Raw genomic sequence first — 17,095 nt, 5'->3', positions numbered from 1 at the left:
TTTCAGGTGGGCAAAAAACTATTGTACAACACAGTCAACTGACTTGTGGAAGGCCACATGACTGGCTACTGGCAAAAAAAAGGGACTTAATTACAGGTCTCCCCAACTCCTTTATGGACTCCATCACCAGTTTTTACTGAAAGATTTAATATATTAATAAAATATCCAAAAATAGGATAAGGGCCTCTCCATCAGAAAATTGTATTAATGCTATTAATGATATACTTATTCCAAACTTCAATTAAAATGGCATCAAAAGATTTCCCTGTCCTGCCAGTTAATATGCACTATCCTCTAGTAAAGGGTTGTAGAAATATTTGGGATAATACTTTCCAACTTTTCTCAACTCGAGAACATTGCATGTTGTACAATACAGCACAGCCTTGTATTCAATTCTCAAGCAAGTGTGCACCTCGAGTAAACAAATCAGAATACTAATTAGTAGTTTATTGAATTAACCCATAATTTGTTTTTATTTATTTATTTAATTTTAAAGGGTAATTCCCTCACTAAAGTAGGTACGTTACAGTGAATATAGCATTACTTATGAGATCCTCATACTTGTTGTGTCACAATACCACAGTGAGAATTGTAAGTAAAAGTAAAAAAATCATTTAGATCAAGAAACATGAATCAATTTACAGAGCCTTGCCTTCTAATTGTACTCTTCTGTTAAAATGATTTTCCCCCAAAGCACTTCAATTCTAAATAACCTTCTTGCTCTTCTTGCTCTCTCCTATTTTAAAAAAAAAAAAAAAAAAACAAAGTAAAAACAGGAGGCTACAGAGCTTCCTGTATTTCCTTCATTCACCCAAAAGATGTTTCCTGCATTTCTTTCATCCATACACTGCTGTTTATGGATCACTGATATGCTATGTATCAGGCACTACACCAGAGGTTTGGAATATATAAAAATTCCCACCATCTTAGCATTTACATTGGTGGAGGGGAAGGAGTGACAACAGCTATTAAGTAAATGAAAACATGGTATCTGAGCAAAGATTTGTTGAAGGAAGAATCTTGGGTCTCTGGGAGAACATGCCAGACAAGTTACAGAGGATTCTCTTGTACATATCTAACAACATAAAATAATAATTTTAAAATTTAACAATACCTTCGACAATTCTTTCATCAATATCTTGACCTGTTCCATAGGACTCAGTCAGATATCTGTTTAAAATATGATATAAAAATTTAGATGACAATAAATTATAATTTTAACATTACAATTACAATATTGTTTAATACATGGAAAATTTAAACCTGGATCATTGTTGTAACTGGTTATCTAAAAATTACAAATTTATATTTAAATGCAACTATTCTGTTACAGCTCTTTAAACATTTAAATCTATCTGGATTGCCTTTAACATCTAAATCAGCATTATTTTTAAAAACCTGTTTTGGGGAATATTCTGACTTTAACCATCTGGTTTTAAATATGCCATACATTACACACAGGAATATTCATTTCTGCATTTGATTACAAAGGCTTTAGTGATAGCCTATTAATTCAATCTCTCTGGCTAGATAAAGTACAGTAATCTGCCACTGAACAACTAGGAAATTACCACTCTTCATGCTGTTACAGTGCAAGATAAAACATGACGGATCAACTACTTGCCTGGCACATTTCAAAACAGAGAAACCTCTGACTTATCAGTTTACACCATAATTTTACAGTTTCTTAATTACGTGTTCATTTCAAAGGTGTATATTAACCACAGACTTACTATATGACTATTACATACAAGAGAAAAAGAAACTTAACCACTTAGAATTCCAAGAGTATTAGGAAGCATTCATTTAACAAGAATTGCGCGTGCATAATAGGCAATAACAAACTCAAATTGGTTTCATATAAATAACTCTAAATAGCATATACATTTGCATTAAAAAATAGCAAAATTTAAAAAAGGGATCTACCATGCAGCAATCAACTAAGGACTATAATACATGAGAACAACCCTGGTGAGAATTTAGAATGCATTCCCTGGTCCTAGCAGTAGCTTTAACATTAGACTTAACATCCCTGAGTATATAAATTGAAAGTATTAAACTATAATGAGTATTATTGTTCCTTCTGTATTTAAAATGCTATGATTTTAAACAAAGTGTACAGTTTAATTTGATGGCAGCACAGGGGATACACTGAGAGGAAGGTTGTGGAGAAGGAGAAATAAGACCAGTCATCATAAGCTAATGTAAAAAAAGGGTTTCAACTATACTAATTGCAGGGGAATATTGAGAACAGAATGTAAAGGTTGGATTTGAAGGAATATTCATAGATTTCCCTTTGCCTAACCAGCACTGGTCTTCTCTAGTATCCTCAAAAGAATAACGTCAGAAATAGTTCTCAATCTACAGAGCCTAGTTTCCACATAAGGTGTCTGCTTGAAATAGCGTCATTTACAACAGCATGGATGGACCTTGAGAACATTATGCAAAGTGAAATAAGTCAAACAGAAAAAGCTAAGATCTATCTATATGATGTAATTCATATGTGGAATATAAAACTGAAACTTACGAACACAAATAGCAGTGTGGTGGCTGCCAGAGGGAGGGGGTGAGGGAAGAAAGGGGTTCCAATATGAGGGGACAGGAGAAGATTTGACTTTGGGTAGTGGGCACATGGTCCTATATACAGATTCTGTAAATAAGTAATCCACACATGAAACCTATATGTTCATGTCGACTAATGTTACCCCAATAAAATTAAAAATATTAATAATAAAATAAAATAAAAGGAATACAGCCCACTATTTTAAACTAGGTCATAAAACATGCAAAGAAATCCAAAATCAACCTGTTCAAACCAATCTCAAAGAGATATTTGTATCTCTTTGTTCATAACATATTCATCGCAGCACTATTCACAGTAGCCAAGAGATGGAAGCAATCCAAGTGCACACTGATAAATGACTGGGTAAACAAAATGTAATATATACATACAATGGAATATTATTCAGCCTTACTAAGGAAGGAAATTCTGACATATGCTACAACATAAATGAACCTTGAGGACATTACATTAAGTGGAAAAAGCCAGTCACAGAAAGATAACACAGTATGATTTACTTATATGAGAGGTATCTAGAGTAGTCAAAATCACAGAAGCAGAAAATATAAGGGTGGTTGCCAAGGGCTGAGCTAGAGGAAAATGGGGAATTGTGTAATGGGTATGGAGTTTCAGTGTTGCAAGATGAGAAGTTCTGGAAACTGACTGAAAAACAATGCGAATATATTGAATATTACTGAACTGTACACATTAGAAGTGGTTGAGATGGTAAATTTTGCTATATATTTTTGTCACAATAAAAAAAAATCAACCTGTTCAAATTTTATTCCACGTTAGCTCAATATTTCTCACCTTAGAACAAATTTTGTATTTTCCGTTTTGCCAGCTCCAGATTCTCCAGATACAATGATAGACTGACTCATCTTGAGCACCTTCATGTCTCGAAAAGCCTTATCAGCTGGAGTCAAAATAACACATTAATGATGAGCAGTGCATTAAATACAGATTTACTAGATGACAGAAAATTCATTTACTAGCAAAGAGAAATTACTCCTAAAGAAATTATAAATGCATGCTTATAATTAAATGAAAGCATTCAAAAGTATTCAAAATATCTCTAAAGTATTTGCTTTAAATGGTCTGGCAGCTTATGATTCTGACAGCTAAGTAATGTGAAAGCCAAATAAACAACTCTTATGTTTGTACTAGAATGTCTCCATATTATGAGCTGTGGCTCAGTTCTTCCCAGTACCAGAGAAGATCTGCAGAGATTAAAAATGCTCACTATGAATAACTAATGAAGTCCACAGAGAAAAATAAGACGTTAACGAGCTATCAATTACGAGCTCTGGAAAAAAAAATCTGGCAACCAAAAATTCTTCTGGAGGAAAAAATACATAATTGCAAAATAAATCTGTGTTTTTTCTGTAATACTATTACTCAATTTAAACATCTTGTAGAACTTATCAGCATTTCAAAAATAGGCAGAATTAACTGCTTTAATTTGTTCATATTTGCAATTGTTTATATATATATTTAATTTTTAACTATCTTCATTATACTCCAACTATTTATGCTATAAAGTGTCTCAAATTGTAAGACTACACATATAAGTTGAGCATGATTTAATTCTGTTAAAGTGGTCTCAAATTAAAATATTGCTATCCTTACCAATTAAGCAGACTTTACTAGTGACTTTTACTCTAAGGACCAAATGCAAACTACATGCAAGAGTATACCCATCCTTTTGACCAATTTTTCAGCAATCTGTTCCACCCACTTTTGTGGAGTCATTGTAAATACATTCTTTAGCGGTAAACAACTAAAAATAAAAGCCAGTTTATTTACATTTTAAACATGTAACTTCTCTCCAGCGAGGAACTTGCTCATATTCAGGTTCTAAGGATTTTGCACCATTTTGGTAGCTGACAGAAAACATACCAATACCCATTAGAGCAGTGGTTCTCAACCTTGGCTTCACATTAGAATCACCTGGGAATCTTTTTAAAATTCTGATTTCTGGGCCTCGTTCCGGTGAGGCCCAGGCTGCACATTAAAATCACCTGGGAATCTTTTTAAAATCCTGATTTCTGGGCCTCATTCCGGGTGAGGCCCAGAAATCAGGATTTTAAAAAGATTCCCAGGTGATTTTAATGTGCAGCCAAAGTTGAGAACCACTGCATTAGAGCATCTTAGAATCAAAAGTCAATCTGCCATTGCACTGGACTTGGCTGACATATTCAGTCTCCTAATCGTACACAGTACACAAGTCAGCCAAAACTGGAAGTTCATGAGGCCTAGTTATGCCAAAACACAGGCATGAAGTGCAAGCCCAAAGAGAAACAGCTGCACTAAAAATCAGAACCAAAACATATCATCAGTTAAGTAACTGCTCATTATGTCTGGATCCAAAGGATTAGCTAACATCTCTGTACTTGCAGTTACCGACTGTGGGTCAAATAACTCCATCTCTCTGTTCCTTAGAACTGGAGTGCTTTAAGATGAGAAAAAGCTTGAGAAAGGCAAAGACAGATACTGCTGTCTTCCCATAGATTCCCCAGAGATATGAAGCATACACCATTTTTAGTCCTTTCAACTTTATAAAACCCTGATGTAAAGCGAGGCCTGGCAGACATCTGCTCTTACGCTCACAAGTGATGTCCTGGGGAAGAGCAGAAGGCCAAGGCCTCAAAGCTATAAAGGAGGACACTTCTAAACTGAAACTGATTGCGTTGAGGAGTCAAAAAGAGCCATGAGATCAGCTTTTGTTATGTCCTACTTTTAAAGAGTGGACACACTTAAAAGGACACAGGCATTTAACAAAGATAATGATATACAACTGCCCCCTGATTTGGTTATAAGGTATTCTTCCCCACCCTGTAAAATGCGTGCGACTGACAATGGTGATATATTCAAAATGCATACGGGCTCTCCAAAATACATATTCAATTCATGATATCTTCTGTTAATCTATTAAAAAACTGTGTAAATTTATACAATGTAAGAAGAAATAAAAACTAAGATGCACTGAAATTACTTACCAATTGCAAAGACATGAGGTGGCATTGTCCCAAGAGATTTTCCTTGATAAGACTTTATTGTTTCTGAAGAATATATTTTAGGTATGTCAAAGTAGGGGTTCACTGCAATCAGAATGTTGGCGACATATGTCTAAATAGGAAAAGCATAAATACAGAATTTTCCAATTACTATTTTCATTTAAAACTAAACAAGGGGAGAAAATATAGCAAATAAGTACTTTCAATTCGCTATACTCCCAAATCTGCATTTTTACCCCTAAACATTCCCTGATCTCTATAGGACCCATATTTTTCTAACGCTCAATAAATGTATCTTCTCATCCCACACTCATCTCAAACTCAGCACGTCCAAAATCAAGATTATTTCTCTTGACTTCCTTTTTTGCCTCAAAGAAAACATTCTCCTCCCATGTGCTCTCCAGGTTGATGGTATCACTACCAATTCTTCACAGACAGAGAGCTGAGTCTCTAAGCCTCTAGCTCAGCCTTCTTCTGTTGACTCTTCTTATGAAATCTATTCTCCCAGTTCGATTCCTACAGCCCAAGTTTTGGTCATTAATATTCCTCACCTAGACTATTTTATTCACCCTATTACTGAAAAGTTTAATATAGCTTGTAGGATCCTCAAGGCCTATTCCCATCACTGAATGACAAAAATTGATTTAGCTCTGTGGTGATCACTTGGTCCCAGATTTTGCAAAACAACATATGCTAACCATTACCTTAAATACTGCCGGGCTAAATGTTTAATGAACAACTTAAGCTTGCTTTTGAATTTGGAACTTAACTGTGGCTTTAAAAGGCCAAAAAAATGCACCAATAGGATTTATAAAATTCCCTGCGGGTAGAAAGAGAGTTGTGGTTTAGCAATTAGTTGTGGTTTACTGGTCAAACTAGGACAGGCAGGACCATATTTTTCTCTTTTCTACTTCTAGTTGTGGAAGGGAAATGATGCGGAAACCTTGAATTCTCAGACGACTAATCTCAAATTCAGTGACTGTTCCCAAAAATGCTTCCTGGAGTGGGGTAAAAAATAAGAAATTCCAGATAATTATATTTCTATGGGAGACAAAAGGAAAATAACAGAGATTTCGGTAACCAATGAAAATGTTAAAGTGAGATAGCTGTTGTTATACTCAAGTCTAAGAGAGAATAGTGATACTTCTGGTTGATGAGAAATATAAAAATATCAAAATTTAAGCTCTTATTCCAAACCGCTTCTTTCTCTTACATATACTATAGTAATAATAACTATATTTATATGTTGCTAATTTTTAATGGCTTTACAACTAGAAGGCATAATTGGCTAGGAAAAAACATACCAATCTTGGCTTTGGTTAACTTTGGAAAAACTGGTTCTCTAAACAGGAGCTGATGAAGCCAAACAGCCACTACCTAACAGAGGTCATTTGCCCACCTGCATACATATCTTATGAACAGAGGGTCAAAAAGCTATGAATAAACCTAAAATTCTCCAGAGGGAAGTAAACATTATACATGAGAAATAAAAACTTAAATTCCACAAACAGATAATTTTTTTATCAACCATGCAATCCAGTAAAAATTTGTAAGCCAACTAAACTCAATGTGTAAAAAAGACACCTAATGTTTTAAATACAATTATGCTGCATGTAAACCCTCAGTTATTAATAGTCATGTATAGTACCACTGCAACATAGGAAGCATTGAAAGACCAATCAGAATCCCGTGAGTATTAAGCTTTAATATAATCATCCCAAATAAAAACAAAGTATCTCAATTTTTAAGAAGTATGATGATTCTGTAAAGGTATAAAAAAGTTTCCTAACTTCAAGAAAGAGACGTCAATCAAAATTTGCTTAAATATGTAAGATTGGTTCACCACCACCAAATAATATAAGACAAAAAAAAAATAGTGGCCAATTCTATCTGAAATATGATGTTTCCTGGTTATATTCAGTCAACTTTTGTTAAACTGCTTTAACAAACAAATTTTAAAAGTTTGTATTATTTTGATACTTAAGACAGCATTTAGCACACATCGGGTGCTCAACAGCAGTCTGCTGATTGAGTGACTTTTGCTTCTAAATATATTTCTACTCAAGAATAGCCATATATCAATCTTAGTATATCCTTTATTCAGTTGATGTTGGAAAAAAATAAAGGAGGAGAGTGAAGGCTTAAAACTGTGCTATGTAGAACTGAAAGATGGCAAGTGAACTCTTTGGGAAAGACTAGATTATTTCTATTTCCCAGCTGTCACTACTTGGACAGATGGCAAAGACTAAAGGTAATTTAGTCAGAATTAAGTAAGTACAATTAGGCAAATTGATAGTGTTATAAAAGATTAAGACTGTCATTTGATCTAGGAGGTGTCAAAGAAGCCATGTGTTTTCTTCGTTCAAAAATAATGAAGAGTCCCATCTTTATAACAGGAGAACTACAGTGGGTAATTTATCTCCAGCCAACAAAGGAATCCACAACTAGGTCATATTAGAATAAAACCTTTAATGTGCACAATGAGTAATTATAATTAAAACATGCTAGTTAATTATCCATCTGAATAATTTGGTGCAAATCTATTTACATTAAAAGCATTCTCTTTCATTTCTTAATATTCTAGATTTTTAAGGTAGGTATCTATTTAGGATCTAATGGTATACTACAACTATTTAGGCTGTGTGCGCAGCATTTCAGTGTTCTTGATTATTTCCTCAGGTCCTGCCTTTAGTATAATTTACATTTTTTGTCATCCAAGTTTTTAAATTTCAATATACATTTTTTATAGGATGCCTTAAATTCTTTGCAGAACAACGTGAAAAGTGAATTAATTAAACAAATCTAGCCTGACCAGTGTGGCTCAGTGGTTGAGCGTCAACCTATGAACCAGGAGGTAGCAGTTCAATTCCCAGTCAGGGCACATGCCCGGGTTGCAGGCTAGATCCCCAGTGTGGGGCATGCAGGAGGCAGACAATCAATGATTCTCTCTCATCATTGATGCTTTTCTCTCTCTCTCTCTCTCTCCCCCTTCCTCTCTGAAATCAATAAAAAATACTTTTAAAATTTTTAAACAGATCTACAGATATATATCAAAAATAAGAAATAAAATCCCCAAATAATTAGTGTTTTTTAAATAAAATTAAACATTTTTAAATCTGAAAGATAGTAGATGATGCTCTGAATTCATTATTTTATTCCACAAATATCTACCACATACCTACTATGTACCATTCATGTTGTAAGCCCTGGAGTTATAGCAGTAAATTAGAAAAAAATCCTTATCCTCATAGAACTCACTCTATTCAATAGGCTCAGATCAAATATTATTTCATGTTAGAAAATTTCAAGTTTTACATCCTATGACCAACAAAAACTTAAATAATAGGTAAAATACTTACATAAATTCTGTCTTTACTGTATCGAACTTTGATATTATGGAGAAGTGTAGCTTCATTTAAATACATTAGTGAACCTGAGACATTAAATGAGTATATCATTAGATATTGGAAGAAAAAAATAAAGTAAAACAATACTATTTTAATCTGAACCACTTTGTTCCAAGCTAAAATTCATCTGCTAGATTTAATTACATCTTTTTCAAACCCTGGTAGATGTAAACCCAAGAAGCCAATTTAAAATATATCAAGTTAAGCCTTGGCCAATGTAGCTCAGCGAGTTGCAGCATCGTCCCCGTATACCAAAAGGTTTCGGGTCCGATTCCAGGTCAGGGCATATACCTAGGTTTTGGGATTGATCCCCAGCAGAGGCACATATGGAAGGCAACCAACTGATGTTTATCTCTCACTTAGATGTTTATCTCTCTCTCTCTCTCTCTCTCTCTCGCTCTCTCTCTCTCTCTCTCTCTCTCGCTCTCTCTCTCTCTCTCTCTCTCTCGCTCTCTCTCTCTCTCTCTCTCTCTCTTTCCCCCCTTCCTCTCTCTAAAATCAATAAAAATAAATCAATAAATAAACTATACCCAGTTTACATATGTCTTACAGTTATATTTATAAACAATAAATTTCTAACCAGCTGAGTATATCTAGTGAATACCAGGTGAGTACATATTAATGAAGGCTGGTTAAAAACTGGTGCTCAATTCAAGTGGAAAGAAGGTAGGACTTTAGATAGCACTGATATTAATACACTTGTGACACAACAAGGTGATGACACTAATTTAATCTGACACTTAGAATTTTACAGAAAAACACAAAAGATAAAATTTTAGAAGGGGAAGGGACCATTAGATCATTCAGCCAGTGCCTCACAAGTGACATAATGAAGAAAGAGTCCCGGAGAAATTATACACTTGATCACTGAACTTGGGGTGAGGGGTGCTAACTACTCTTGCAATTGAAAATCCAGATATAATTTATGTCAGCTCTCTGCATACTTGAATTCCCAACCACAGATTGAAAATATGTGTATTCTTAATCCAGGATATGCAGCTAGTTAATAGCAGAATCAGGGTAGAAAGCTTGTTTTTCTGATGCTTATTCTACTGATATGTCAGAATATACATACAAATGTACACACATACACACTCACATGCACACACTCTGACATATTCTATTCTCCAAGCCTAACCTACTCGCCCAGCCCTCCAATCCTCTGAGCTCCATTTCTACATTTCCACCACATGCTAGAGTAGACAAAACCACTCTTCTTCCCAACCATTTGGTTTCTACAATTAGCACCACCAGACTACAAACCTTAGTCAATACTTAGGATCCGGTTGTGTGTTCTTTTCTCCCTTCTTGCTCTAAACCAGTTTCTGACTCTTAATACCATGCAATAACGTGTGTAGGAAGCACAGTACCAGACTCATGGTAGGCACTCAAAATGAGCATCATCTAAATCTCAGGTATGTCTCCTCTTTCTTTACATTTCCACCGCCCCAGTTCCAGTTTAGGTCACATTACCTCTTTTGTAATCATAGCGCCCTCTTAATTGTCTACTGCCTCAGCCTTTCTTCTCCTTAATCCAGACTGCTCAGCACATTAACTAAAGTGGTACCCTAATTAAATATTTCTCCTCATCAAAAAACATCAATGGGTCTCCATCTTCTACCAAAGTCCATATTCAAGACTGGTATTCAGGGCCCATGTTAAAGCTGCATATTCAGCTAACCTTTTCATATAATTTTCCACAACTTGCTTTAATATGATCTAACTTACAGACAGACTAAAGTATTTATTAAACCCAATTATCATCCATGCATTAAACTCCACCTCTACATCTCTAGGTGTCAAAAATCTACCTATTCATTAAGGTCAATGCAAAAGATTGTCTCAAAAATGATATTTCCACATTCTCACCACCAGCCCCACCACTAGAATTACTTGCTTCTTTGTACTTTCTTTATGGTGTTGACCACAGACTGCCAGTATTGCAACTGAAATTTTGTATATCTGGTTTTGGCTACTAAACCAGATCTTTGAGAGCAGGACCCTGCCTAATTCACTTGCTTGTTTCCTTGGTTCCTAATTGAAGTTGTATATATGCCTATAATGAATTATGCCTATCATACAATTCAACACCTAATCAATTCGGTCAAATAAGAGCTTCTTGCTATACCTATCTCAGACTGTCCATGCTTCTACACTCATACAGTGCAGACAATTCACTTGCCAAAAAACACATGGCTCACTGTTTCCTAATGCCACTTATGGCAGAACTAGAGGCTCAGCGCACGGAATCGTGCATGGGTAGGGTCCCTAGAACTAGCCTGTGATCAGGGCCATCTTCTGCCCACTCGCCAGTCCCCAGTCCCGCCCCACCGCCACCCACCCTGGTTCGCCATGCTGCGATTGGAGCCTGTGAGCCGGGGACGAGGGTGAGGGGGGACCAAGAGGTGGTCAATGCACCTCATATCGACTAGTAGAGCGGTTGTTCCAGTCGTTACACTTATGGTCGCTGGCCTTTAATTATAAAGGATAAGACAGAGTAAGAAGTAGGTGGGGCCTCCTAACAGCTTTAATAGCAGCTTTCCTTCAAATTAAGAAAAGATATGGACCCAGTGATCCTACTTCTGGGAATATATGCTAAGAATCCCAAAACACCAATCAGAAAGAATATATGCACCCGTAAGTTCATAGCAGCATTTTTTTACAATAACTAAGATCTGGAAACAGCCCAAGTGCCCATCAGTAGATGAGTGGATAAAAAAGCTGGGATACATTTATCCAATGCAATACTACATGGTGGTAGAAAAGAAATAATTGTGACAGCATAGGTGAACCTGGAGATTACTATGCTAAGCAAAATAAGCAGTCAGAGAAAGACAAATACTACATGATCTCACTAATATGTGGAATCTAATGAACAAAATAAAACCAGAGGCATGGATACAGGGGACAGACTAACAGAGGTCAGAGGGCAAGGGATGGGAAGGACTGGATAAAAGAAGGTGAAGAGGTTAGCCAAAGAACATTTATACACAGCACATTTTTTCTCAATCTCTTACACCTAAAATAACATCTACCAGAGGTTAAGAAATATGCCAACAACTTTAAATATAACATCCCCAGACATGCAACATACAGATTATTACTCCCATTTTACAGATAAGAAACTGAAAGAGGAGAGATATGTTGCCCATAGACACAAAGCTTCCTACTAGTGAGTTGGAATCTGAACTCAGGCTCTCCCTGCGTCCACAGCTCTACCATGACTCTACTCCACAATGCCCATTCACATATGCAGATCTTACAGGTTCCCTCAAATGTGAACTCCAAAGAAATTCAACGAGAACAAAATAGATTCCTTTCTCTCATCTTTATTTTTTAAATGGAGAGTTTTTTATGTCAGACACATTTAATTAAATCCATGGCAACCGGACATGACTCTTAAATACTGCCAAATAAAAAATGAAATATGGTTACTACTTAATCTTGAAAATGCAAGAATTAACATGACTTATTCACTGAATAAAGATTTTTCCACCAAACACACTAAGATAGTTATGTCAAAATAATGTTTCATTTTAATGTAATGTTCTGGAATCAATTTTTCAATTAGTACTTACTACACAATATTTTTTTAAATGTTTGTTTCCTTCAAACAATGACATTAAATAGGTCCTCTTGACTCAACCTCCAAATTATTGAACATATACTACTATAAATATCATCTGATTCTAGAAGAGGTTCAAAATAATTTTCAAAACCATTAACAAGAGATCTTCAGATCAGACTTTAAGGTAAATTATTACTATTCCCTACATTTACACAACTGAGACAACACTAGAAAGACATTCAGGAGACTCTTTAACCAAAGTGCAAATGTAAGACAATAATAAATTTAGGGCCTTTGAGCTCCTCCATTCACACAAATCTTCATGTCAAAGGGCTACATTTCTTCTGAATCAGTATCGTGTACCTAATAATATAAACACTAATTTTTTTTTTGGAGGAACAATTTTCTTTTCTGGGATGAGAACTATTTTTAACTTGATACTTACAGTTATCTTCCACATCTTTTTTACTGTCCTCTTCTGCAGGGAACACTTGGTTTATGAGAGCCAAAAATGTCTAACAAACAAAACAAGAGTTCATTAAACTACAGGTTTATAAATAGTAAGAAAAATAAAAAAGCTTAATTGGTTGCATACATTGTAATAATGGCAACAATATGCTCTTCATTAAAACATAATACAAGATCCTACTATTTAACAAGTCACTAACCCAAAAACAGAATAACAACTTTACTTAAAAAACCTTATCTATTATTACTAAGACCATGAAATCAATAATGAAAATCAATTAAAAAGCCTATGCTCTAATATATAGACTAAGACAAAACAGGAAGTATGTTAATATTAAATTTATATGGGTATGCTACTAACAACTTAAAAAATAAAAATTTTAATGTTTGTATATACTATAGCCATTTTATTTTTAAAAAGGAAAAAGTAGTATCTAATCTATCGGATATACCAACAGAACACGCTATTATTTAATTAATCCTATTGTTTGAATAAAACAGACACAAATTCTTGTATAGATATATGCTACAACTATAAAGAGTATCCAGAACTATTTGGACCATAAAATTATAGGTATGCATGAATAGTATATATCTGTTATGTCACTTAAATATTATGGTAGAAATTCTAGAATTAAGATAGTATCTTGTAAGAGAAAAAAATGATCTCAAATTACATCTAAAGAAAATTATCATTTTAACCATGCCATTCTAACAGTATTCTATAATTTTATACTTCTCAAGCAATTACAATTACTCTTGTGGTTAAAGTTTCCATCGATATTAAATAAAACTCTAAGGAAAAAATTGTTCAATTATTTTAAAATATTTGTAGGTTTACATACATATAAATATATATGTACACACACACACACACACACACACACACACGTATAAGACATGGCTATCGCTATACAGTAGTTTACAGAGTAAATCCAGGCTGCTGGTAGTAGCTCAATTTAGTCATACCCAAATTAGAAAACTATTATGCCCTATATATTCTGGAAGTTAATAATTTGGAATCCATTCACATGTTCTTAGTGCTATAAATGTGGAAAGGTTTAAAGTTCAGATCACAACATTGAACCTAATCCATTATGTACATTCAGTATATTAATGGTAATATAAAACAATCTACAAATTGTAATGATGATTCTACAGAAATAAGCATTCTAAAGTAAACGGCTAATGTCAAAGTCCTATGTGCCCACTGTGAATGTGGCAATGGGGCAAGGCCTATCCTGTTAGGAGTTGGTTCTATCCTGTTAGGAGCCACATGAAATAAAAGAAGCTCCAGGAGGTCAGAAAATGGGAAAGAGGTGGAGCACAGAGAGTTCCTAGATGGGGAGGTTAAGACAAGGGCTGAAAGGCCAGTAATGCATCCTAAAAGATAGCCCTTCTTCATCCTCCAAATTATCACCAGCCACTCCACCTCGTCTTCTCCCCTTTACCACCGACTCAATGAGAATGATAAAATTAGCATAAGGCAATTGTTTTCTCTCCCAGGAAGAAGGCTTTTTCTCCTACCTAGAGAAGATCATGTCACAAAGCACACAATGATCACCAGCAATAAACATCTACCGCACATCAGACTGCATCAGCTCCAATGACAAAACGAATAAAATAGTCCCTGCACTTGAGAAGATTATACTCTAGCAGGCGGGGGGAAATAAAGGTAAACAAATATCTCCAATAAAGTATTACAGGAGGTTAAGAATGTATACCACTCCTCCAGGAAGGAGTAATCAACAGTAAATTCCAGTGCATGGAGGAGAAGAGGAGAGGGATCTGGTATCTGTGAAAACTTTCATAAAGGAGGGACCTCAATCAGAGTCTTGGAAATAACTATTTGCTAAGCAAAGGGCTATGGAGAGTGGCATTCCAGGCAAAAAGAGCACTGTGAACAACAACATAAAGCACCCAGCGAAGCCTAGTTTCTGGGGCGGCTTGATAAACACTGTGGAGGGGAAGGATGGACAAGAAAGAGAAAAAATACACAAGAATAAGTATATGGCAAAAGAGTATGAGGGGGCAACTGTTGGTTAACATAAGATAAGACTAGCAAAGTAGACAGGGAAACGAAAACATCAACCTTTAAATGCCATCTACATTAGGCTCTAGCCTGAAGGGACGTCTGCAAATATGGAACATAAAATCAATTTAGACATTTAAGACAGCATTTTTAACAAAATAAAAAACATTAGAAAATATCAGAATACACACGTTTCATTTGACCAACTCTGTTTCATTTATGAATACACATACTTGCTGACATGTAAAATCTATTTCTTATAAATACACGCACACACACACTACAACTTGCTGACATGTAAAATCTATTTCTTATAAATACACACACACACTACCCATACCTAATGCAATGTATTTCTATTTAAAAAATAGATTTTTTAAAATCTTGAAAAGCCATTGCTATCATCAAAGACATGTTCCCCACTAGAGTTAAATCATTCCCTCTTCTATGCTTGTACTGTATCAGCAAATAGTACTAACTACAAGACTTGGCCATCACTTTATGTACTTAATTCCTTAATATTTAGAAGTGGATGATCTCCACACCATGAATTACCTGGGCAAAAGACTGCTTCTCTTGTGGCTCTTTTAACCACATGGTTATAATTATACTTTACAACTTATTAAGACCCCAATCAGAAAGTAGGGGGAAACTAAGATTAAAAGCAATTATGGAGAATCTGTTATACCTCAAAAAGTGCTTGTGAAAAGAAGCTTCAACTTTAAGTTTATAGAATTATCAGGTCCACAGTTTTCATGGCTTTACAATTTACATTTTAAGTGTTTTTATTGGTTCAATGTGTGTACCTGATTAATACTCATAAGGCACAGTTGAAAGCATGTAAAATATTTAAAATGTGAAAAGGCATAGATACCATAAATGAAATTTCTTCTATGCTTGAACTGAACTGTTGTCACCTATGGATATAACAGAATATACCTAAAATAACATAATATACGTAACTAGCATGTGTACTTTTCATTCCATTTTGGCCTTCTGATTTACTATCCTTATAAGTATGCTAAACAGAAATGAAAAAAGACTTTGAAGGACAATGAAAGGCTCACTAAATTTCTGTCACCCCAAAATATGCTACTTTAGCATGTTAATTATTTTGAGTTAAAGGAACTTGAGAAATAGCAGGTGCAAAATGGGCACTCGGACCCTCCTTTTTATTCCTGAAAACAGGACATAAAAATCCCATGTGAAAGGTGCCCTCTCTACACCAGAAGGAGGGGAACAGAGGCCAAGGGAAATCTATACAAACAAACCTTGTCATAGTAACCCTTACCTTCCTAAGCACTTTACCGCCCCTAACCTCAATTTACTGCCCCTAACCCAAACCCCTTTGTCTTATCACATCTTCACAAATTGTTTCTTTGTCTAAAAGTGATAAAAGCTTTCCACTCTGGGCACTTCTTCAAGTTCTTCTTGTGAAGGCTGCCCTGTGCATGTGAAAATTTAATAAAAATTGCATGTTTTTCTACTGTAAATCTGTCTTATGTCAGTTTAATTCTTAGGCCCAAATTAATAAAGGAAAATTTTTCCTCCCAAGTTTAAATAAAAATAAATTGAGCTTATTATTTTGACTCTTTCATTTTCTTAAATATGTACTGCATTGTAAGTACAAATAAGTACTTGTTAATAAGAGAGAAAACTTAGGAACACTTTGTCTTTGCTTCCCTGAGGATATCTTTAACTGGCCGCCTCTAACATGCCACATTATGTATTATGCATTTAGGTTCCAGGTTGTTTACAGTAACAGAATAGTTTTCTCTGTGAAAAGACTCATGAGGGATCCACCTTGTTTTCCTAAGGTTCCCAGAAGGATGGCAATCATATGGCATTAGTTAACCATGTATCAGCAGAATATAAATTATTCATGAACATTCGCGGAGCAAAAGTAAACAGAAATTTAGTCAGAAGACCTTTAACAGGAATATTAAATTAAACTGAAAATTGTAAAGATCTCCCACAAAAAGAGACCTGACAGTCCCCAAAATACTGAAAGAGACCCAAGTCACCTTTTCCCCAAACTCCCAT

General features: G+C 35.0%; 1 protein-coding gene across 10 annotated transcripts in view; it reads right to left on the bottom strand.

Annotated features, from left to right (window-relative positions):
* MYO6 (myosin VI) overlaps nt 1–17,095 on the bottom strand; it is a 140,580-nt gene that overhangs the window by 64,358 nt on the left and 59,127 nt on the right. For all 10 annotated transcript variants that reach the window (XM_014535798.1, XM_014535800.1, XM_014535799.1 and 7 more), the window contains exons 3-7: nt 12,998–13,067; nt 8,937–9,010; nt 5,560–5,689; nt 3,371–3,476; nt 1,115–1,170 (exon numbers count right to left, since the gene is read on the bottom strand). In XM_014535798.1, coding sequence (XP_014391284.1) covers nt 1,115–1,170; nt 3,371–3,476; nt 5,560–5,689; nt 8,937–9,010; nt 12,998–13,067 — 436 coding nt within the window. The remainder of the gene's footprint in view (nt 1–1,114; nt 1,171–3,370; nt 3,477–5,559; nt 5,690–8,936; nt 9,011–12,997; nt 13,068–17,095) is intronic.

This window comes from Myotis brandtii, unplaced genomic scaffold (genome assembly GCF_000412655.1).
Source record: "Myotis brandtii unplaced genomic scaffold, ASM41265v1 scaffold151, whole genome shotgun sequence".
NCBI lineage: Eukaryota > Metazoa > Chordata > Mammalia > Chiroptera > Vespertilionidae > Myotis > Myotis brandtii.
The sequence above is the reverse complement of the archived record's forward strand: the minus strand, read 5'-3'. Positions and strand labels throughout refer to the sequence as shown.